This window comes from Dictyostelium discoideum (genome assembly GCF_000004695.1).
Source record: "Dictyostelium discoideum AX4 chromosome 2 chromosome, whole genome shotgun sequence".
Classification (NCBI taxonomy): Eukaryota; Evosea; class Eumycetozoa; order Dictyosteliales; family Dictyosteliaceae; genus Dictyostelium; species Dictyostelium discoideum.
Window position 1 is genome coordinate 6,321,173 of NC_007088.5, and position 24,143 is coordinate 6,345,315.

The following is a 24,143-nucleotide window of genomic DNA, read 5'->3' on the forward strand; positions in this document are numbered from 1 at the left end:
TATTTATTTTTTTTTTATAGAAATTTTGTACAATTTATTTTTAATTTACTGTTTTAAATTATTTAACTTTTTTTTTTATTAATTTTAATCACTTGAATCACTTGAAATATCATCATCATCTTCTTCTTGTTCAGATTGTTCAGATTCTTGTAAACCATGTTGTTTTAATTTTTGTGAAGCATAATTTAAAGCCTCTTCGAAACGTTGAGATGGAGTTTCTTCATCAATATCTGATTCCTCTTGATTAGATTCTGTTTGTTTTTTCTTTGATTCATCGTCAGAGGTTTCAATATCTGAAGTATCTTGAGAAGGTGATTTTCTTTTTGGTGGTGATTTTTGTTTTGTGGTTGATTGGTCAGTATCTTTCATTTCAGTATCTGAAGTTTGTTGATTATTATCTTTTTCTTTTTCAATATTTTCCATTTCTTTATCTTGTGGTTGACTTGATTGACTTAATTCATCATCACCTTGTTGCTTAATGATACCACCAAAACGTATGAATCTCTCTTTTACTTGATTAAATTCAGCTGCTCTAAGAAGATATTCTTTATGAAGTTTTTCAAATATTTTCTTGTCATGTTTAAGTTTTTCAGAGGAATCAGCATTTGAATCTTGATTAGCCTCATCTTGAACCATTATAGCGCAGGCCTCTTCAGCTTTAGCCAAAGCTTTGAGAGCCCTCTTTTTAGCACGTTTAAATTCAAATGCGACGAGATGTTTATTTTCAGCAACACCCAAAACTGGTCTATCTTGATTAAACTCTTCTTCTGTAATACCTTGATAAGAGTAATCGAAAGCACTACCATTATCCAATTGTTTAATAACGTTAAGAGCATCTTCAGTTGAACCTGGTACTAACTTAGAACCACCTTTATTGAAAACAACAATCCAATTTTGATTAGCATCCATGACAAACTCTGGACCAAAAGTAGTGGCAATGAATTGAATCTCTCTTGAATGTTTACGAATCATCTTTGATACGGCTACTCTATAGTTATGATCGAGTGCAGCATCAATTTCATCTAAAAGATAGAATGGAGCAGGATCAGTACGTTGAAGTGCGAAAATTAAAGCCAAAGCTACCAAAGTTTTTTGACCACCACTTAATTGTCTCATTGAACATGGTTCATGACCTTCACCAAATGAAACTTGAATACCAATACCAGTGAAGGTTAATAATCCTTTTGGAGTTTCACCATCGGCCCATTCTTTTGGATCTTCACCCTCGCCTTCATCTTCGTCCATTTGACGTTTCATTACTAATTTAGCACTGCCACCTGGAATCAATTCTTTAAATACTTGAGTGAAATTCTTTGCGACACCACTAAAAGTTCTAGCGATAGCTTCATCTTTTTTATTATCAAGTGTTTTAATAAGTAATTGAATTGAAGCATTGGATTCATAAAGTTCATCTCTTCTTGCCTCTAAACTATTGTATTGATTTGTAAAACTATTGAATTGATCATTTGCTTTTTGATTTACATGTCTCAATGAAGCCAATGATTTATTGATCTTATTTAATTCTTCAACTGATTGATCTTTATTATATTTCTTCAATTCTTCAAAATTGAATCTATCACCTTTTGATAGTACTCTTAGCTGTTTAGCATCTCTAACTTTATTAAAACTTTGAATTTGTGCAAGGAGGGATTCCATCTTTTTACCATCGGCAACCAATTGATCAGCGATTGTAGAGGTTTGTTGTTTCAATGCATCGATTGATACTTTAATTGGTTTAATTTCAGCGTCTTTTTCATTCAATGATTGAACCAATGATTCTAATTTCTCACGAACACCATCAATCTCTATATTGATCTCATCGATTTCCTTTTGTTTAAGTTCAATTTGTAATTTAGAGTTTTCAGGATTAAGTGATTTAATCTCACCTTCGATTTCCATTAAACGTTTACCATAGTTTTGATTGAGTTGATTGGTCATTTGATTCTTTCTAGATTGAAGTTTCATAACGTCTGAAGAGATTGAAATCTTTTGTTCCTTTAATTGAATCGATGATTCACTCAATGTTAAAAGTAAATTACTCTCTTCTTCAGTTAATTTAGTATTGAATGCTGTATTGATTTGTTTTTGATAACCATCGATAGTATCTTTACAATTTTGAATATCAATCTTTAATTTCTTTAAGATGGTTTGTTTCTTCTCAAGAATTTCAATGTACATAGTACGTTCAGAGATGATTTTATCCAATTCCACTCTACTATTATCATTGTTTGATAAGATTTTATTCTTTTCATCCTCTTTGGTTCTAATGGTTTTTTGAATGGATAAAAGAGATGCTTGAAGTTTCTCCAATTCAGATTCCTTCTCAGTTAATTGAGTTTGAAGTTGTTGATATTGTTGACGCCAATGTTTAATTTGTTGATAACTAGAGAGTTTTAATTTCTTTTTACTATAGTAACCACCGGTTACAGCACCTTTTGAATGGAAAACATCACCTTCAAATGTAATACAATCGACATGACTTGATTTTCTAACTTGTTCAGCTGTGGCTTCATCTTTACAGATTAAAGTTTTACCAAATACCAATTTCATTGCCTCTGTATAGATTGGATCGAATGAGATCACCTTAATCAATGGACAAACTAAATCATTCTCTAGTATTGGGAATTTTGGTGGTTTAGTTCTTACACGATTCAATGGAATGAATGAAAGACGACCAATGTTTTCAGTGTTTAAGATCTCCAATATCTTTGAGGCGGTATCATCAGTGTCGACCACCACATGGAATAAACCATTGCCACCTACAACCTCCAATGCTAAAGTTGCCTCTGGCTCAACGATATCAAAGAGTTCAACCAATGGACCATGAATACCCTTGATTTTACCCTCTTGTCTAATTTGATTCAATCTTGTCAAACCCTCACTCAATGGACGATTCATAATGGTTTGAAGGTTTCTTTCTGCTTTCTTCCATTCATTTCTATGCTCTGTTAGATTGGATTTCATTTCATTGATCGATTGGAAAGTTGAGGAAACTCGTTGTTCAATTTGATCTTTCTCCAACTTTAATTCATGAACTCTCAATTCTGCTGTCTTTACAATCTCTGCTTCTTTATCTTTTGAAGCCATACTATTATCAAATTGTTTACCCTTTGATTGCTGAATTTGTTTCATATCCTCTACATCCTCCTCCAATGATTGAGCTTGTTGTTCATATTGGTTAACTATATCCTCAAGTTTTGAACTTTCATCACCCAAATATTTATCTCTCTCTGTCTTTGATTTAAATTGAAACATACCTTGTTTAACATACAATTCTTGTAAATTTCTTTCAGTACTTGACAATTTATTATCAATATCATCCTCTTGGCCTATTAACTCCTCTAGTTTTGGTTTAATGATTTCAATCTCTTTCTCTAATTTCTCTTTACTACCACTCAATAAATCTTGTTCCTTTTGTAACTTTTCCAATTTAGCTTGTTCCTTTGATAATAACTTTTTAAAATGTTTTTGTTGTATAACTAATTGTGCTTTTTGTTTATCAAATACTTCATTTAATTTTTCTACCATAATTTTTTCATTATCAATTTTTTTAATTTCACTTAAAAGTTTATTAAATTTACTTTCATCCTCTTTAAAAAGAAATAAATAATATTAGTATATATATAAATTATAAATATTTAAAGTAATAAATAATAAATAAATAATTACTTTTTAATTCATCAGTAAATCTTTCTAATTTTTTAGATTCTTTTGAAGAATGAATTAAATATTTTTCTTTTTCTTTTTCAAGATCTAGAATTCTATCATTTGATTCATTTGCTTCTAAATGAATGATATAGGCTTCAAATTGTTTTTTCATTTCAATTTGAGTTTGATATAATTGTAATTCTTTACGTTCTTTATCTAATACTTTGATACGTTCATCAATGTATTTTAGAAATTCTTCAATCTTTATTGATTTACTCTCAGACTCTATCATGATTGCAACAGACTCTCTCTTACGTTCTTCATAAACGGTTGCACCTGCTACCTCTTTTAACATATCCAATCTATCAGAATCTTTCATTAATGCTAATGTATTGATTTTACCTTGTTGTACGATATAGTATGGATTACTACTTGAGAAACCGGCTGCTTCAAACATATTTCTAACATCTGCTTTAGATAATTTATTATTACCAATACTAAATTCATCTTTTGATGTACCAAATGTTCTACGTAATGAAAATTCAGTTTTATCAATCTAAAATAATAATAATAATTAGAGATTATTTTAATTTTATTAAAAAAAAAAAAAAAAAAAAAAAAAACTTACAGGGAATCTATGATCACTATTATCAAATACAATCTCTACATAACCAGTTTGCATTGTATTACCACCATAACTGTGTAATAGTTTTAATCTATCTTCTGAATTATTACCAACATTAAGATCACCTAATAGAAATCTAATTGCTGCAAATAAATTACTTTTACCTGCACCATTTCTACCAGCTAGTATTTTATTTTATTTTATTTTTTAAATTAAATTATTATTATTATTATTATTATTATTATTATTATTATTATTATTATTATTATTATTATTATTATTATTATTAGTAAAAAAAAGAAATATTATTATTATTTTTTTAATTTAAACTATACTTACTAACAACATTAAAACCTGGGTGTAATGTAATAGATGTAAAACCTTGATCTTTATAACTTCTAAAACCTTTTATAAATATGAATTTTATAAACATTTTTTTTTATAAATGAAAAAGAGAAAAATATTTATATATATAATATATACATATAATTAATTTTCTTTTTTTTTATTTTTTTTTTTTTCTATTTTTTTGAATAAAATGAAATTAAAATTATAAACGGATAAAAAATAAAAAATTCCAATGGAAAAAAAAAAAAAAATTAAAAAAAAAAAAAAAAAAAATTTGGCGCCAATTTCGTGGAAAATGAAAGAATTATTGAAAAAAAATAAAGACAAAAATAATCCAATTCTATTTTTTTTTTTTTTTTTTTTAAAATTATATTTTATTTCTATTATTATTATTTTTTTTAAATTATTATTTATTTTATTATAATTTTTTTTTAATAAAATTTTTAATTTAATTTATTATTTTATTTTTTTTTTGTTTCAAAAGATTGAAATAAATAATTAAAAAAAAAAACTATTTTTAAAATTTTATGTTTAAGGTATTTTGACTTTTTTTTTTTTTTTTTAATACTTGTAAATGTTGCTATTTCATATAATGTCATGTGATGTCAAAATACCTCTTCAAAAAAAAAAAAAAAAAAAATAAAAAAATAAAAAAATTTAGTTGGAAATAAATAAAAACAGAGTAATCAACCAGATATTTAAAAAGGATTGATATCACGCAATGTTTTTGATAAAAAATAAAAAAAAAAATTTTTAATTTTTTTTTTCTAATTTTTTTTTTTTTATTTCAAATTTTTTTTTTTTTTTTTTTTTTTTTGTAATTTATTATTTTTTTTGTATTATTAAAAAAAAAAAAAAAAAAAAAAAAAAAAAGTAAAGTAAAGAAATGGAAAAATTTCAAAGAGAATTAACAGATCAAGCAATTAAAAAGATTGTTTCAACATTAAGATCAATTTTATATAGAATAGAAACTAAAGACTGTAAAGATGTTGTTGGTTTATTAGAACCATATATGGATGAAGAATCTTATCAAAATATTAGAGAGACATTTTTAAGATATCAAGAGAAACATAGATTAAATGAATTTGCAGATGATGAAGAGGATATTTTAGAAGATGAAGAAGAGGATGAAGATGAAGATAATATAAATAAAAATATAGATGATAACACCACCTCCACCACCAACAAATGTGGTGTTAATGGCATTGAAAATATATCAAATAAATATTTATTACAAATTCAAGATGTTGCAGCAAGATTGGTTTCATCATCAACTGCATCAGCATCAACTTCAAATGGTAGTGGTTCCAATGGTGAAAGTGGCACCACTCGTTATAATAGAATTGCAGATAGACAATCACGTGAAAATAGCTCACAAAGCTCAAATGGTGGTGGTGGTGGTGGTAGTGGTGAGAATGGCACACGTAAAAAGAGAAGAGGTGCTTCAAAGGGATTCCCATTGAATTGGGGTCTCATCATGTCAATGGCCTCAAATATCACACTCGATCAAGTTCAATCAATGCTCAATGTACTCATTATGGTTTTATCTCGTACTCCAATCAACGTACTCTTCAAACAATTCCATGAATATAAATTCATCATCTCCTCTGTTTTCGATCTTTTAAATGCAATACTTCGTGGTGATATCAAAGATATTGGCACTTGTCTCATCATTGCTGTCATTGGTGTCATTCGTTTCTCTCAACGTAAAAATTTAACTTTAATTACAAGTATGTATATTTATTATTATTATTATTATTATTATTATTATTTTTGTAATTTAAAAATAACTTTTTATTAATAAATTTTTAATTTTTTTTTTTTTTTTTTTTTTTTTTTAGCTTTGGAAGTTGCAAAATATCTTTACAATTCTGGTAACAAAAAGAAGTTTGGTTTAATCAGATCTGTTTCATTGGTTGCTTTCCTTTCCAACCTTTTCAAACTTGTAAATCCACCACCAGTAACTCCATTAGATGTTATACAATTAGTTAAATCCCAAATTCAATCAAGATTATAAATCCTTCTTTTTTTTTAAAAAAAATAAAATAAAATAAAATAAAAAAAAAAAAAAAAAAAAAAAAAATATAATACAAATTTAAGAGATCCATTTAAAAATAAGAAAAATAATATTAAATTTTAATAAAATCTTTTTTTAAAAATACCAAATTAGATTTATGAATTTGTGATTTATATATATATATTTTTTTTTTTTTCTTTTTTTAAAAAAATAAGTTTCCAATTGGTCGGGTATTCATCGACTTAATAATCTTAGAAAAAAGAAAAATAAGTTTCCAATTGATAGGGTATTCATCGACTTAATAAACTTAGAAAACTAAAATTTTTATAAAAAAAAAAACTAAAATTTTTAAAAAAAAATAAAGTTTCCATAGAAAAAAAAAGAATTTAGATTTTTAAAAAAAAAAAAAAAAAAAATATAAATAGTTAAAAAAAAGAATTTAGATTTTTAAAAAAAAAAAAACATTTTAATTTTAAAATGTCTTCAAATACTCAAACTGTTCCTATAAATCAAACTCAATTTTCACACCCTCCACCGCCTCCCAGTAATTTTGGTTGGATATTTGCATTATTTGGTGCTATAATTGGTATTCCATCTTCAATTAGAAATTTAGCAATTAAATTGATTCTAACACTTATTTTTGTTCCTTTGCTAACAATAATTGCAATACTAAATCCATCATTACAATTATATTTAACAGAAAGAAAGATTAGTATATGTTATTACTGGTCGTCTCCATGGTTTTGTACTTCCCCAAAACAACTTTTACCAATGAATTATAGTGTTATAATTGATATTAAATCAATTTTGTCACTTAAAGATGGATGGGAAATAGTATCAGATGGTGGGCAATTTTCAAAAAAATTTTTAAACCAAGATGCTGAATATCAAAAAATATTAATAGCTATAACAGGGGATTATAATAGTGGTAAAACTTGGTTTTTAAATAATTTAGAGAATACTAATTATCAATCTTCATACCAAAATGCTACACCTGCATTCTCATTTGTTGAATCATCAATTTCTCCCTATGTTTATATGGATACTCAAGGTTTAAAACGATTAGCATCTTCTTCAATTCGTGATGATAGCAGTAGACATAGTATCAAGGATATCAAAGCCCTTGATAGTTTGGTTTCAGATTCATACAATGTTCCTAGCATTATTTTTGAAGTTAGAGATACTGGTAATAATGATGATTATTGTACTCAGGAACAAAGACATGAAGAGTATTTTCAAGATCAAGTTATTCCAAAAAAAGTTGTTGTTGTTCATAATTTTAAAAATTTGGAAACAATATCTGAAGTTGAAAAATACATTCGTGACGACATTATTAATCCTGAAATTGGGGGTCAATTAGTCATTAGTTCAACTCCAGGAACCATTGGTTGCCAATACTGGTATGTTGGTAGAATTTACCATTTCGTTGTTGCTAAAGGAGGATCAAAAGCAGGAAAATTTTATAACAAATGTACATTTGATCTCATTAGATCAACTATTCTTACCAATCAAGCTTATGTACCAAAAATAAATATTTTAAATTCTCTCATAATAAATATAGAGCAATCTCTAAGAAATAATTTAAGAGATCCAAATTTACCAAAAGATGGATTTGTAAATGTAAAGAAGGATTCATGGAAACTCTTTAGTTTTGTAAGAAATATTTATAATCAATTTTCTTCCAAACCAGATCCTGATGAACCAATTGACATTGAAACTAATCCATTTAAATTAATAATAGAAAATAACAAAATTAAATTAACCAACTCTTCATTTGATTTGGAATTTGCTTTTAAAGATAGCTGTGGATTTAAAAATATTGATTTTAATCCACAAGTAAGTATTATTATTATTATTATTATTATTATTATTATTATTTTTATAGATTTTATTTCTCAAACATATTAAATACCACTAACTAATTCAATTTTATTTTTTTTAGTGTGACGTAACTTTTAATGAACTTGAAAATAATTTCGGAATTACATGTGATCTTCCAAATTCATATATAAACTGGAGTTGCTCAAAAAACAATCCTAACATAGTTTTTCTCTATTATGAAAGAAAATCTCCAACATATTCAACCTCACATATTAAAAATAAAATTAATCGTAGAACATATATTAAACATAGAAAATATTTTGTAATTCCAACAAAGCATTGGATTACTTGTAAAAGTTTAATTTCAACTGCTGTATATAAAGATGGTACTGCCCATGTATCACTCTCTGAAGATAGTACTGTTGTTGCTGGGTCTCCATTCCCAAAAGATGATAATAATTAAAATTAAAATTTTAAATAAACTAAAAATTCAAATAAATTAAAAAATATAAAAACAATAAAATTTAAAAAAAAAAATAAAAAAAAATGTGTAAATTTTTATTTTTATTTTTTTTTTTAAAAATTAAAAATTTGATTTAACCAACTTTAATATTAATTTAAATTTTTAATTTAATTTATTATATCAATAATTAATCATTTGATTTGGTGTGGGTCTTGGTCAATATCTATTTTTTTTTTTTTTTTTTTTTTTTAAAAAAGCCCAGGTTCTATATAAACAAAATTTCTGAATTTGCAAATTTATAGTAGCTCTAACAGGTGATTACAACTGTGGTAATTAATTTAGAAAAAAAAAGAATTATAAATTTCTAATTGTTGATGGTTTGGAAAAACCCAAAAAAAAAAAAAAAAAAAAAAAAAAAATAAATCTGTTTCTCTTAGTAAAAGTTCCCATTTTTTTTATTTCTCAAATTTATGAAATATTTTTTTTAAACTCATTTCTTAAAAAACAAAAATGCTAAATTTTCCATATCTGCCTTATCTATTATATTTTTTGTTTTTTATTACCTTTTAAACTTTTTTTTTTAAAAAGCCCAGGTGGTATTTTATAAACAAAATTAATTCTGGTGTATCGAAAACTTAACTTAATAAAATATATTTATGCATTTAATTTAAAATCTTTATCTCTTTTTATTTTTTTATTTTTTTATTTTTATTTTTGTTTTTTTTTAGTTCCAAAATAAATAAATACAGATAATTGATCACCATATTAAAAACATTTGAATTTTTAATAAATTTTTTGTAAAATTTTACAATAATTCTTTTTAAAATCCCATCAAAGTAGCTCGGAATTATCTAAATAATTTTTTTTTTTTTTTTTTTTTTTTTTCGTAAAAAAATAAGCATTTACAAGATATTTGTTATTGATCCAAAAATTTTTTTAAAAAAAAATAATTTTTAAAGCAATCTTTTGAAAAAAAAAAAAAAAATTTCAAAGCAAACTTTTGAAAAATAAAAAAAAAAACGAAACCAAACAAGCAGTATAACATTTAAAATGCCTGATTCTCCTCTCACTGAACCTCGACAGCCTCCACAGCCTCCACAGCCTCCACATTTTTTAAGCTGGAGAAATTTTTTAAGCTTTAGAAAATTTATAAGCTGGAAAAATGCTTTTTTAATTTTAATTCCAATTTTATTAGCGATAGGAATAGGAAACTATGAACAAATAATTCAATATTCTTCTGGCCCTATATTTATTGAAAAATTTGATCAATATAATGTTATAATTAATATTAAATCCATTTTGGCAATAAAAGAAGGATGGGGAATAACAACCGATGGTAGCCAGTTTGCATCTATGTTTGTAAATCAACAATCTGAATACTCAAAATTATTAGTGGCATTAACAGGTGATTACAACAGTGGTAAAACTTTTTTGATCAATAACTTGGAAAACAAGAATTTCCCATCTTCATATCAACATGCAACACCTGCATTTGGGTTTATACAATCATCAATTTCAGATTATATTTATATGGATACTCAAGGTTTGAAAAGATTAGCATCATCTTCACTTGATTCCGATAGGGGTACCCATAGCATCAAGGATATCAAAGCCATTGATAATTTAATCTCTCAGTCTTATAAAGTTGCAAATTTAATTATCGAAGTCAGAGATACAGGTAACAATGAGGATATTTGCAATACTCAACAAAGACATGCCGAGTACCTCCAAGATAGCAAAGCCAATGGATATCAAATCCCTGTTATGGTTGTTGTTGTCCATAACTTTAAAAACATGAGAACCGTTGCTGAAGTTGAAAAATATATTCGTGATGATATTACAAATCCAGAAATCGGTGGTCAAGAAAAAGAAGTTGATTCAAAAACTGGAGATAAAAAATGCAAATACTGGTATGTTGATAGCGTATTACATTATGTTATTGCCCAAGAAGGCTCTGAAGCTGGTAAAGTTTATAACAAATGTACATTTGATCTCATTAGATTAAAAGTTTTACAAGATCAAGGTGGTATTCCAAAAGTCAACTTTTTAAATAAACTCACTCTGGTTATGGAACAATCTTTAAGAAATTATATTAAAGATCCAAATGTATCAAAAGATTCATTTGTAAGAGTAAAGAAGGATGAAACAATCGTTAGTTATGCAAGTTATCTCAAGTCTTTTTTTTCTTCCAAATCAGATCCTGAAAAACCTGATCAACCTACCCTTATTGAATCACATCCATTCAAAGTTTCAATACAAAATAACAAAATTAAATTGGTTAACTCTACTTTTGATTTACAATTTTCTTATAAAGATTGTTGTGGATTTAAAAACATTGATTATTCTCCACAAGTATGTATTATTATTATTTTTTATTTTTTTTATTTTTTTATTTTTCAAAAAAGATATCAATTACAACATACTAATTAAATTTTATTATTATTTTAATTTTTAGTATGATGTAATCGAAACTTCAGATTCTTTTTCAATAGTAGTTGATGCACCAAATTCAATTGTCAATTGGTTTTGCTCGCCAAGTGAATCACACACAATTAGTTTTTATATTGAAAGAAAATTCCCAACATATTTAAGTTCTCATCTTAGAAGAAATATTAATCCAAGAACATATGGTGAAATCAAGAAAGAGTTTCAAATTCCATCTAGACCATGGATTGACTGCCTAAGATTAATTCCAACTGCTAAATATATAGACGGTGTAGCATTTGTATCACTAACTAAAGATAGTACTGTTATTGGTGGTTCTCCATTTCCAGAAGATAAAAAATAATATTTTTTAAATTGATTAAATAAATAATAAAAAAAAAAAATAATAAAAAAAAATAAAATAAAATAAAATAAAAAAAAAAAAAAGTAATTATTAAATTACCCTTTATTGTATATAATAAAATTAATAAATCTAAAAGGATTGGTTTGATTTTTTTTTTTTTTTTTTTTTACTTTTTTTTTATTTTCATAACAACTCCCCTTATTTTTATTTTTTTATAATTAAAAAAAATTTGGTTATTAGTGATAGGTGATCTCTATTTTTGGATTTTAAAAAAATAGTGTTTTTCCTTTATCCATTTTTGGATAAAAAGTATCTTTTTAGATTATCTTTATCCATCCTCATTTTTTACCCTTTTGAAAATTTTTTTTTTTTTTTTCAAAGATATTTTTTCAATCATAAAAAAAAGTGTTTTAATTTTATTAACTAATGTTTTTTTTAAAATCTAATCAAATTTTCCAAATTATATTATTTTTTTATTAAAAGATATTTTTTCAAAAGATATTTGTTTTGATTAAAAATTTTAAAAATAAAAAAAAAAAAAATTTTAAAAATTGTTTTTTTTTTTTTAAGACAAAAATAAGATTTTATTTTTTTTTTTTTTTTTTAAAAAGTAAAAAAATTTTGAGACTGATTCAACAGTATTATTTTTAAAATGTTACCGCAATCCATGTCTCCTCCCTCTCAACCATCAGGGTTTTATCCCTCTCAACAGCCTGAATCTTCTTCCTCTCAAAGTCAACCAAATCCTCGTATTTCAGAATCACAATCTAAGTCTTCTTCCTCTAAAATCCAATCTCATAATTATCTGAGCTGGAAAAATTTTTTTTATTTTATTTCAATACTTTTAATTTCAATTTTCACATCAGTATTTTTAGTTGGGAATTTATATCCAGAGTATCAACCATATACTCCATTTCTTTGGCAGCCTATTTGCATCTATGTTTATAGACCTACAATCTGAATACCCAAAATTGTTAGTGGCATTATCAGGTGATTACAACAGTGGTAAAACTTATTTGATGAATAAGTTAGAAAACAAGAATTTCCAGTCGTCATATCAATATGCAACACCTGCATTTGGATTTATACAATCATCAATTTCAGATTATATTTATATGGATACTCAAGGTTTGAAAAGATTAGCATCATCTTCACTTGATTCCGATAGGGGTACCCTTAGCATCAAAGATATCAAAGCCATTGATAATTTAATCTCCCAAACTTATAAAGTTGCAAATATTATTATTGAAGTAAGAGACACAGGTAACAATGAAGATATTTGCAATACCCAACAAAGACATGCCGAGTACCTTCAAGATAGAATAACAAGTGAAAACCAAATCCCTGTTATGGTTGTTGTTGTCCATAACTTTAAAAATTTAAAAACAATATCTGAAGTTGAAAGATACATTCGTGATGATATTACTAATCCTGAAATTGGTGGCCAATTAACAGTTAGTTCAAAACCTGAAACCAAAGGTTGCAAATGCATGTTGATAGCATATTACATTATGTTATTGCCCAAGAAGGTACTGAAGCTGGTAAACTTTATAACGAATGTACATTTAGCCTCATTAGATTAAAAGTTTTACAAGATCAAGGTGGTATTCCAAAAGTTAACTTTTTAAATAAAATCATTCAAATCATGGAACAATCATTGGGAAGTTATATTAAAGATCCAAAAGTATCAAAAGATTCATTTGTAAGAGTAAAGAAGGATGAAACAATTGCAAGTTATTGGGGTTCTTTTTTTTCCAAAACGGAACCTGAAAAACCTACTCTTGTTGAAACACATGAATTTAAAATTACAATACAAAATAACACAATTAAATTGATTAACTCTTCTTTTGATTTAGAATTTTATAAAGATAGTTGTGGATTTAAAAGCATTGATTATTCTCCACAAGTAAGTATTATTATCATTATTATTATTATTATTATTATTATTATTATTATTATTATTATTATTATTATTATTATTATTATTATTATTATTATTATTATTTTTTCGATTTTAATTTTTTAAAAAAAGATATTAATTACAATACTAATCTAATTTTTATTTTTAGTATGATGTAGTTGACAAACCAGATTTTTTTTCAATTGTATATGATGCACCAAATTCATATGTACAATGGCTTTGCTCACAAAATAATTCTCACATAATTGTTTTTCAAAGTGTAAGAAAATTCCCAACATACTTACGTTCTGATCTTAGAAGAAATATTTATCCAAGAACATATGGTAATAACAAAAAAGAGTTTCAAATTCCATCTAAACCAGGGATTGACTGTGCAAGATTATCTGTGACTGCTAAACATATAGACGGTGTAGCATTTGTTTCTCTCGCTAAAGATAATAATGTTATTGGTGGTTCTCCATTTCCAAGAAGATAAAAAATAATAATTTTAAAATAAAAAATAATAAATAAAAATAAATTTGAACAATGTAAATTAAAAAAAAAAAAAAAGTAATTTTTAAATTACACTTTATTATATATAATACAATTAATAAATAAATAAATGGTCTGGTTGGGTTTCTTTAATTTTAAAGTTTTGTTTTTGATTTTTTTTTTTTTTTTTTTTTTTTTTTATTTGGAATTACATAATGTTACAACCACCACCGTTTGCACAAATTAAAACACCCATATTCACAGTTATGTTATTTTTTGTTTGATTCGAAATTTCATTATTTACATTATTAATTTCAATATTGTTTTTTATATTATTGGTATTTGAGTTTATTGAAGTAATTGATTCTAAGTTTTTGAAAAAAAAAAAAAAAAAAAAAAAAAAAAAAAAAGTTAGAAATAATAATTTTAATTTATAATCAAAAATTTTTATTAAGCACTACTTACTAATAATAGTCATTTTATATGTATATTGATATTACAATGTTTTTTTAGTGTTACAAATATTTAAAATTATTACAATTTGATGTTTAGTATTGTTATTTATAAAATAAAAAAATGATTTCAATTTTTTTTTTTTATAATAAAATTTTTTAAAATAAAAAATAATTAAATAATTAAATAAATAATAAAATACATATTTTTTTTTAAAAAATTTATTTAATTAATTAAATATTTAAAAATTAAATAATAATTTTATTTTTTTTTTAAAATTTATTTGTTTTTTTTTTTATTATTTTTTAAATAAGAAATGGTTAATTCAATTTTATAACTGAACGAAATTGGGTTTAAGAATAAAAAAGGTAATAAAAAATTTTGATTGTTGGGTATTTTTCAAAAAGAAGGTTGATTTGTTTTTATATGGTTTATTATTTTTGTGTGCGATTAAACAATTTGGATTGTGTGTGTGTGAAAGTATAAATAATGCGTGTGGTTGTATCCATTATCATAATAATAATAATATAAAAAAAAAATCATATAAAAAATAAGAAAAAAAAAAAAAAATAACTGTCATAGTCATTGATTTTGTGTACGTGGGAGTAAAAATATATACATATTATACTATTTTACACCAATAAAAATACTTTTAATGTTTTTTTATAAATTAACTAAAAATGTATTATATAGATAATGTCAAGATGTGTAATAAGATTGATATTATTAAAATCATGTGCTATTTTTCTTTTTTTGTGTGTAGGTTTGTGGTTGTTGTTATTGTTATTGTGGGTGTGGTTGTGTTTGTCTTTAATTATTGATATAATAATTATTGTAAATTTAAAAAAATAAAATTTGAAAAAAAATAAAATATTCAATTATGTGGTAATTGTTTTTATAAATTTTGAAGCTTATTTTTATTAATCACAAGGTTTAGTATTAGTAAAACAAAAAAAAAAAAAAAAAAAAAAAAAAAAAAAAAAAAAAAAAAAAAAAAAAAATAATAATTAAAAAAGTAGAAAAAAAAAAAAAATAATAAAAATAATAATATTAATATTAATAATCAATTTAAATTAAGAATATCACTATTTTTAAAAATAACAATTTATTTAAAATAATTAACATTAATAAAAAAAAAAAAAAAAAAAAAAAAAAAAAAAAAAAATTTTGAGAGGTAAAATAAATGAATAAAATAGTATTATTACTAGTTACAACCAATAAAAAATGAAAAAACATATTTGTAAAAAAATAAATGATTTATTTGAAATGTAATTAGTGTGTATTATAAAAATATTTTTAATATTTTCAAATAACTTGATTATTAAAATTAAACATATTATTATAATTGAAAACAAAGAATATGGAATTTTTACTACTTATTAATATTATATAATTTCCTTTTTATATCTATATTTTGTGTTTTTAACCTTTTCAGATTTTAAGGAAAATAAAAAAAACAAGGGAAATTCAATTCAATTCTAATGTTGGAATTTTTTGTAGTTGATTTTATATTAGTGATTGTATATTCACGACGAGTTTCATACAAATAAAAGTACAAGTCAAAATAAAAAATTAAAAATAGAATTGGAATTTTTTAAAAAAAGAAAAAAAAAAAAACACACACCCCCAACCTAAAAATAAATTCATTTTTGTGTTTAATTTTAAAAACATAAGTGAAGTTGGGAAAAAAAAAAAAAAAGAAAAAAAAAAAAAAAAAAAAAATATTTTGGCAATCAAAAATTTAATGGGGAAAAAAAAAAAAAAAAAATGGGCGTTGATATTTTAATTAATTATAATTTTGGAAATTAAAGAAAAAATTTTAGATTAAAAAAATAAAAAAAAAATAAAAAAAAATAATAAAAAAAAAAATTACAATTTTCAATGCATTTTTAAAAATAATATCGCAATTTTGCAAATCTTTTTTTTTTCCAAAAGATTTTTATTTTTTTTTTTATTTTTGTTTTCATTTTCAAATTCCACATGATTTAAAGGGCGTAAAATGAGAACATAAATGTTGACATATAAAAAAAAATATAATAGGCAACTATCTCAAAATATATCACACGTTTTATTTGAAAACTTCACTTCCAAAAAAAAAAAAAAAAACAGGGTGAAAATGCACTTTTAATGTGGTGTTGTTGTTAATAGACTCATTTATTGTGAGTTACACAAAAATAAGACGCAAAATTAAAAGTCGTGAAGTTGTTAATTGAGGGTTTCGCCATTAATGTCGTTCTAAAAATATCCAGTCTTAAAAATAATTTTCAAAAAAAAAAAAAAAAAAAAAAAAAAAAAAAAAAAAAAAATGGGGATGATTCTGTGATTTTTTAATTTTATTTCATTTTTTAAAAATTTTGTTTTTATTTTTTTTTTTTTGATCAATTCTAGATGAAATAATATTTAAAAAAAAAACATTTTGGAAAAAAAAAAAAAAAAAAAAAAGATATATAAAAAAAAAAAAAAAAAAAAAAGATTAAAAGTTTTTTTGTTTTCAACAATTCTAATTTTTTATTATTTATTTTTTTTTTTTTTTTTCGGATATCCATGTTACCAAGATTATAAATATAAGGGATTCTATTTTTAATAAATATATACTCTTCTGTTAAAAAAAAAAAATACAAAAAAAAAAAAAATAAAAAAAAAATAAAAAAAAAATAAAATAAATTAAAAAAAAGAGGTTTTATTTTTAGTAACTCTAGATATATATTTATTAAAAAAAAAAAAAAAAAAAAAAAACCCAAAAAAAAAAAATTTAAAAATAAATCAATACCCTCAATTAAATTTCTAAAATAAAAATAGTTTTTTTTTTATTTTAATCACTAATAATCCTTCTTGTTCCACAAACAAAACAAATAAATGTTTTTCTATATATATAAATAATATAGTTGTTTAGATATTGTAAAAATTAATTTTTTTATTCACATTTATTTGTAATTTATTTTTATTTTTAGTTTTTATTTGTTTATGTGTATTTCATTTGTTTTTCTTTTCAAATAATTAAATCTTTCATAACAAAATAAAATAAAAAAAACACCCCTTTTCAAAATTAGCAATCCATTGTTTTTCCTTTTACATTGGTTTGTCAAAAAACACAACACTCTTTTTTTAATTTTTTATCACCCAATTGTACTATTACTCATCAAATAATTCCATTTTTAATAATTTACAAATAAAATTTATAAAATATAAAAATAATAACATTAAAACAAAAAAAAAATAAACAAAGATTATTTTTTTTTTCCAAAAACTATTATTTCAAAGATTTATTTTTTTTTTTTTTGTTTTTGTTTTCCAAATAATTAATTCTTTTTTTTTTTTGTTTCCATAAAATTAATAATAGTTTTATATAAAAATTAAAAATGAATAATAATAATAATAATAATAATAATAATAATAATAATAATAATAATAATAATAATAATAATAAATATAATAATTACAATTTTGACAACACTTCAAATGGTGAAGTAAAGTTTTGTTCAAAATGTAAAAGTAGTGTCGCATACGAAACTCCAGTTGATATGAATAAATTGAACGAAGAAAGTATTAGAAAAATACTCGGATATTACGATAAAAATTGCCACAATGGTTTACTCTGTAATGATTGTTTTAATGGATTTATTAAAAATAGAATTAATGAAAATGTAAGTAAAATTTTCAAATAAATAAATAAAAAAAAAAAAAAAATTGAATAAAATTAATTAATTAATCCTTTTTTTTTTTATTTAAATAGAAAAAACTTACTGAAATTACAGAAAATGCCCATTTCCTTGGAAGAGAGCCACTCCAACCATTTAAAATTAATAAAAATTTTAATAATAACAATTTCACTGATGAATCTCCAAATAATTATTCCAATTGTGTTATCGCATCAACTCCACTCAATTCAATTAATAATAATAATAATAATAATAATAATAATAATAATAATAATAATAATAATAATAATAATAATTTTGTATATTCCCATAACTACAATAACAATATTCCACATATTAAAATAGATAACATTAATAATAATTCAAACCATAATAATCAAAATGGTAATAATAATAACAATAATAACAATAATAACAATAATAACAATAATAATAATAATAATAACAATAATGTTGATGATAGTAAAACCAATAATAATAATAATAACAATAATAATAATAATAACAATAATAATAATAATAATAATAATAATAATAATAATAATAATAATAATAATAATAATAATAATAATAATAATAATAATAATAATAATAATAATAATAATAATAATAATAATAGTCTTGATGAAGGTAAAAGTAAATTGAAAAATATGTGTTTATTTTATTTAAATTCTTTAAAGACTGTCCAACTCCATGAATTGATTGATAGAACAAATTCTTCAAAAAAAGGATGTAAAGCCAAACTTACTGAAAGATTACTTAGACATATGTTTGCATTTACCAGAACCATTGAAATTCCTCCATTGTATACTCCAAGTATGAAAGATAGTGATATCCAAATGCATTTAAAAAGATATGGCGCACAAACTCATGGTAATAGATCTGAAATGATACCAAGGCTACTTGTTTATCATTTACTCTTTTTTGATCGTTTCAATCCAGACGGTACACCTGTAGTTGGCAATAACAACAATAACAACAATGGTAACAATGGTAACAATGGAAACAATAACAATAATTCATCAACTCAACGCACTCCACGTTCATCTCCACGTCCATCAACAAACAATACTAAACCATCTCCACGTTCACAATTAAATTCTGCAACTTTAAATTCTTCAAATCCAAATTCTTCAACTTCTACAACTACCACTACCACTACTACTACATCAAATACCAATACCAATATCAATAATAATAATAGTACTACTAATAATAATACAAATAATAATAATAATAATAATAACAACAACAGTAATAATAATAATACAAATAATAATGGCTATAATAATAGCTATAATAATTATGTTGACAACTCACTTAATGTATCAAATTCTGAAGTTAGTAATGCATCCCCATCAACTCCTTATACTGGATATGATTTAAATAATAGTGGTAATGGTATTGTTAATGGTGGTTATAACAATAGTTATAATAATAATAATAATAATAATAATAGTAACAATAGTAATACTTATAATAATAATAATATTAATAATAACTATAATAATTATAATAACTATTATAACAACAATTATAATTATACTGGCGGTAATTCTCAAAATAGTTTCAACTTAAATAATTATAATGGTTATAATACTATTAACAGTAATAATTTTGTTAATAATAATAATAATAACATTAATAATAATAATTATAATAATAATAGCAGAGAGAATTCATCACCAGTACTCGTACCAACAAATGATAAAATTCAAATTTGTGTTGATAGTGGTCTATGCGAAGGTTTGGCATATAACAACGGTTATAATCACAGTATTTATAATAATAAGGATTATGCTGCCACAATAACTCCTTTAAATTATCAACCTACTGTAGAATTGCAACAAAACCAAGACTACTATCATCAATTTTTATCTACTTTTGATGGTGGAAATAATTTATATTATATTCCTACACCAACCCATCAAACACAACAACCAAATAATTATTATTATTATGTTAATGGAAATAATAATAATAATAATAATATTGGTAATAATAATATTAATAATAATAATGATAATAATATTAACAATAATAATAATAATAATAATAATAATAATAATAATAATAATAATAATAATAATAATAATAATAATAATAATAATAATAATAATAATAATAATAATAATAATAATAATAATAATAATAATAATAATAATAATAATAATAATAATAATAATATTAATTATAATAATAACAATAATAATATTGCAATTGATAATAATATTAATTATAATAATATTAATTTTATTAATAATAGTAAAAAATAATTATTTTTAAAAAAAAAAAAAAAAAAAATTGCGACAACAATGGTTGTAATAAATTTAGTAATGACATCATTTCTAAAATATTTAGAAAGGATTTCTAAGCATCTAAATTTACAATTAATATAAGTTGATTATAGAAAAATCAATTTATATTTAAAAAAAAAAAATAATAAAAAATAAATAATAAAAAAAAAAAAAAAAAAAAAAAATTTATTTGTATGATTTATATTTGTTATAAAATATTATATTATTATTTTTATTATTAGATTTTTTACATTACCTGAATGAATTTTCAAACCACATGTTTGTTATTTTTTTTTTTTTAAAATATTATATGGAATCAATTTTAGAAAAAAAAAAAACTTTTATCACTTTTTTTTTTTTTTTTTTTTTTTTTTTTTTATATTATTTTTTTTTTTTTTTTTTTTAAATCAAAAAATCTATTTTTAGAGTTTTTTATTAAAAACTATAAAAAGGATTCTTGTTTTAATACTAAAAATAGAGATCATTTGGATGAAAACCAGATTTTTTTTTTTTTAAAAATAAAAATTGCTCAATTTTATTTGTACCACTGCATTGATGAAAACTGTGTGAAAATTATAATTTTTCTAAACACTTATTTATTTTTTATTTTATTTTTTTTTATTTTTATTTTTATTTTTATTTTTTTTTTTTTTTCAATTAAAATTTTTTTATTGAAAAAAACCCACAGAGGGGTGGGTGGAAACAATAAAAAAAATAAAAATAAAAAAAGTGAACAACAATAACCCAATCAATTTGTAAAATAATAAATAATTTATTAATTATAATAAATTTGTATTATCATATACAACATATGTGTTAAGATGTAGAGCGAATTTAATTTTTTTTTTATATTTTATTATTATTTTCATAATAAAAACAATTTAATTTTTATTATTATTTATTTTTATTATTATTATTTAATTTATTTTTATTTTAATTTTTATTTTTTATTTTTATTTTTATTTTTATTTTTATTTTTATTTTTTATTTTTTTTTTATTAATTTTTTTTTTATTTATTCAATAAATTTAAATTTGATATGATAATTAGTTAATCGTAATATTATAATATTTACATATAAAAGAAAAAAAGAAAAAAATTAATTAAAATAATTGAAAAATAAAAAAAATGTCATTTAACATACCCACAATTCATACAAATAACTCCAAAAACGATAATAATGATGAAAATAATAATAATAATCAACACACAGAAAATCCATACATTTCAATAAATAATAAAATCACCCCAGAAAATAGTATCTCATCAAATCTTAATCAAATCGAGAAAGCTGTTAAAGTTGCCAATTCTCAAAACCTTGATTTAGCATTGATTGGTAATTGCTCATTTGGTGCTCTTATTGATAAGAAATCATGCATCAAATGGTGTTGCATTCCAAGATTTGATGCAGATCCAATATTTTGCTCATTAGTTAGAAAATCAAATGATTCAGGTAAATTTACAAATATTCTAAAAAAAAAAAAAATAAAAAAAAAAAAAAAAAATAATAATCCATTCTAACTCTATTATTTTTTTTTTATTTTTATTTATTATTACAGGTTTTTATGATGTTGTGGTTGAAAACTTTGCATTCAGTGAGCAGGTATATATAAAAAACACAGCGGTTTTATCAACAAAACTGTACAACACTAATGGAGGTGGTGTTGAAGTAATTGATTTTGCACCAAGATTCAATATGTTCTCTCGTCCATACAGACCATCAATGATTATTAGAGTCATTAAGCCATTGGGCCATTGTAGAATTAAGATTAGACTAAGACCAACATTCGGGTAAATTTTTAAAAAATAACTTAATTTTCTATAATTTTTTTTTTTATAAATTATATTTCCTTTTCAAAAATATATTAACTTTTTTTTTTTCTTTTTTTTTTATATTTTTATTTAATAGTTATGGATGGGGTGCACCAGAAAAAACCAGAGGTACAAACCATATAAGATATATATTACCATCAATGGTAATGAGACTTACAACCAATGCTCCAATTTCATATATTGTTGATGAAGTTTTATTTGAAGCTGATGAAACATTATACTTTGTATTTATGGCTGATGAAAGTTTAAGAGAATCCCTTCATGATGTTACCAATACTTATTTGGATAAAACAATTGAATATTGGCAAGAATATACTAAATCATTAGCTGTATGTAATATAATAATTTATTTTTAAAGTTTTAACAATTTTATTATTAATTTTTTTTTTTTTTTATTTTTTAAAAAAAATAGATTCCACTTGAATGGCAATCACAAGTTTTAAGAGCATGTATTACTGTAAAACTTTGCCAATTTGAAGAATCTGGTGCCATTATTGCATCATTAACAACATCAATCCCAGAAGAACCAACTAAAGAAGGTTATGATCTTAGATTTTGTTGGATTAGAGATACTTCTTATATTGTACATACATTCAACAAACTTGGTAATACAAAGATGATGGAAGATTTCCTTACTTACATTTCAAACATTGTCTCAGGTTCATTGGAAAGAGGTGGATTCCTTCAACCAGTTTATGGTATTTCATTAGAAACAAAACTCTATGAAAAGTCAATGTATAGACTTGCAGGTTACAGAGGTCTTGGTCCTGTTAAAATTGGTACAAGAGATTATAAAACAATTCAAAATGATGTTTATGGTCAATTAATTTTAGCATCTATTCAAATGTTTTTTGATCAAAGATTAAATAAACCAGGTGATATTCAGTAGGTAATTTAATTATTTTAAAATAATAATATTGGTTACTAAATTTTTTTTTTTAAAATAAAAGTTTATTCCATAAATTAGAAGGTTTAGGTATGCAAGCATATACAAATTATAATAAACCAGATTGTGGTCCATTAGGTAAAGGTTCAATTGAAGATGGTAAAATTTATACATTTTCATCATTTATGTGTTGGACAGGTTGTGATAGATTAGCAAAGATTGCAAAGAGTTTAAAGATTCCATTACGTGCACATTTCTGGCAAGAATCTGCAAATAAAATCAAGGAAGAAATGATGGAACGTTGCTTCAACAAGGAAAAGAATTCATTTGTATCAACTTGGGATGGAGATGATGTTGATCCTTACCTTTTATTGATTGCAGAATCTGGATTCACTAAAATTGATGATCCAAAATTCATTGGAACCGTTGAATATTTAGAGAAAAAACTTAGAAGAGGCAAATACATTATTCAATCACCAGACAGTGTTAGTGCATCAACTACATTCACTCTCTACTATATTTCTTGTATTGCTAAAATGGGTAGAAAAGAAGAAGCAAGAGAACTTTTTGAAAATATCCTTAATGATTGCACTCCATTGGGTTTAATTAGTCAAGATGTTAACCTTGAAACCAAAGAAATTTGGGGTAACTTTCCAAAAACAACTTCAATGGTTGGTATAATTAATGCTGCTATTTGTTTAAGTAAACCATGGGAATCTGAAATTTAAAAAAAAAAAAAAAAAAAAAAAAAAAAAAAAAAAACAACAAATTCCATTATTTTTCATTTTCCAATTTTTCATTATCTTTAGATATATAATTAAAATATTTTTTTTTTAGTATTAATCAAATAAATAAACAAAACAAAATTTAAAATTTAATACTATTTAATTTTTTTTTATTATTATATATGTTGT

At 22.6% G+C, this 24,143-nt stretch overlaps 8 protein-coding genes across 8 annotated transcripts; 6 read left to right on the plus strand and 2 right to left on the minus strand.

Moving 5' to 3' along the window:
• Nucleotides 1-84: 84 nt before the first annotated feature.
• Nucleotides 85-4,706, minus strand: smc3 (structural maintenance of chromosome protein; the record flags this gene model as incomplete). Its single annotated transcript, XM_638182.1, has 4 exons — nucleotides 85-3,590; nucleotides 3,670-4,204; nucleotides 4,277-4,455; nucleotides 4,613-4,706. 4 exons carry the CDS (start codon nucleotides 4,704-4,706, stop codon nucleotides 85-87), a joined length of 4,314 nt encoding a protein of 1,437 aa, XP_643274.1.
• Nucleotides 4,707-5,507: 801 nt separating this feature from the next.
• On the plus strand, nucleotides 5,508-6,638 carry DDB_G0276099 (hypothetical protein; the record flags this gene model as incomplete). The annotated part of the gene is made up of 2 exons (XM_638183.1): nucleotides 5,508-6,351; nucleotides 6,463-6,638. The coding sequence occupies 2 exons, from the start codon at nucleotides 5,508-5,510 to the stop codon at nucleotides 6,636-6,638; spliced, it is 1,020 nt and encodes a 339-aa protein (XP_643275.1).
• A 477-nt stretch (nucleotides 6,639-7,115) lies between these two features.
• Nucleotides 7,116-8,922, plus strand: DDB_G0276097 (hypothetical protein; the record flags this gene model as incomplete). The annotated part of the gene is made up of 2 exons (XM_638184.1): nucleotides 7,116-8,474; nucleotides 8,581-8,922. 2 exons carry the CDS (start codon nucleotides 7,116-7,118, stop codon nucleotides 8,920-8,922), a joined length of 1,701 nt encoding a protein of 566 aa, XP_643276.1.
• A 1,050-nt stretch (nucleotides 8,923-9,972) lies between these two features.
• On the plus strand, nucleotides 9,973-11,710 carry DDB_G0276219 (hypothetical protein; the record flags this gene model as incomplete). The annotated part of the gene is made up of 2 exons (XM_638185.1): nucleotides 9,973-11,274; nucleotides 11,378-11,710. The coding sequence occupies 2 exons, from the start codon at nucleotides 9,973-9,975 to the stop codon at nucleotides 11,708-11,710; spliced, it is 1,635 nt and encodes a 544-aa protein (XP_643277.1).
• A 652-nt stretch (nucleotides 11,711-12,362) lies between these two features.
• Nucleotides 12,363-14,106, plus strand: DDB_G0276095 (hypothetical protein; the record flags this gene model as incomplete). The annotated part of the gene is made up of 4 exons (XM_638186.1): nucleotides 12,363-12,459; nucleotides 12,659-13,223; nucleotides 13,289-13,616; nucleotides 13,780-14,106. The coding sequence occupies 4 exons, from the start codon at nucleotides 12,363-12,365 to the stop codon at nucleotides 14,104-14,106; spliced, it is 1,317 nt and encodes a 438-aa protein (XP_643278.1).
• A 204-nt stretch (nucleotides 14,107-14,310) lies between these two features.
• On the minus strand, nucleotides 14,311-14,580 carry DDB_G0276217 (hypothetical protein; the record flags this gene model as incomplete). The annotated part of the gene is made up of 2 exons (XM_638187.1): nucleotides 14,311-14,468; nucleotides 14,568-14,580. 2 exons carry the CDS (start codon nucleotides 14,578-14,580, stop codon nucleotides 14,311-14,313), a joined length of 171 nt encoding a protein of 56 aa, XP_643279.1.
• A 3,334-nt stretch (nucleotides 14,581-17,914) lies between these two features.
• DDB_G0276093 (hypothetical protein) lies at nucleotides 17,915-20,490 on the plus strand (the record flags this gene model as incomplete). Its single annotated transcript, XM_638188.1, has 2 exons — nucleotides 17,915-18,199; nucleotides 18,289-20,490. 2 exons carry the CDS (start codon nucleotides 17,915-17,917, stop codon nucleotides 20,488-20,490), a joined length of 2,487 nt encoding a protein of 828 aa, XP_643280.1.
• Nucleotides 20,491-21,638: 1,148 nt separating this feature from the next.
• DDB_G0276215 (hypothetical protein) lies at nucleotides 21,639-23,957 on the plus strand (the record flags this gene model as incomplete). The annotated part of the gene is made up of 5 exons (XM_638189.1): nucleotides 21,639-21,963; nucleotides 22,070-22,301; nucleotides 22,420-22,672; nucleotides 22,756-23,228; nucleotides 23,294-23,957. The coding sequence occupies 5 exons, from the start codon at nucleotides 21,639-21,641 to the stop codon at nucleotides 23,955-23,957; spliced, it is 1,947 nt and encodes a 648-aa protein (XP_643281.1).
• Nucleotides 23,958-24,143: the final 186 nt, after the last annotated feature.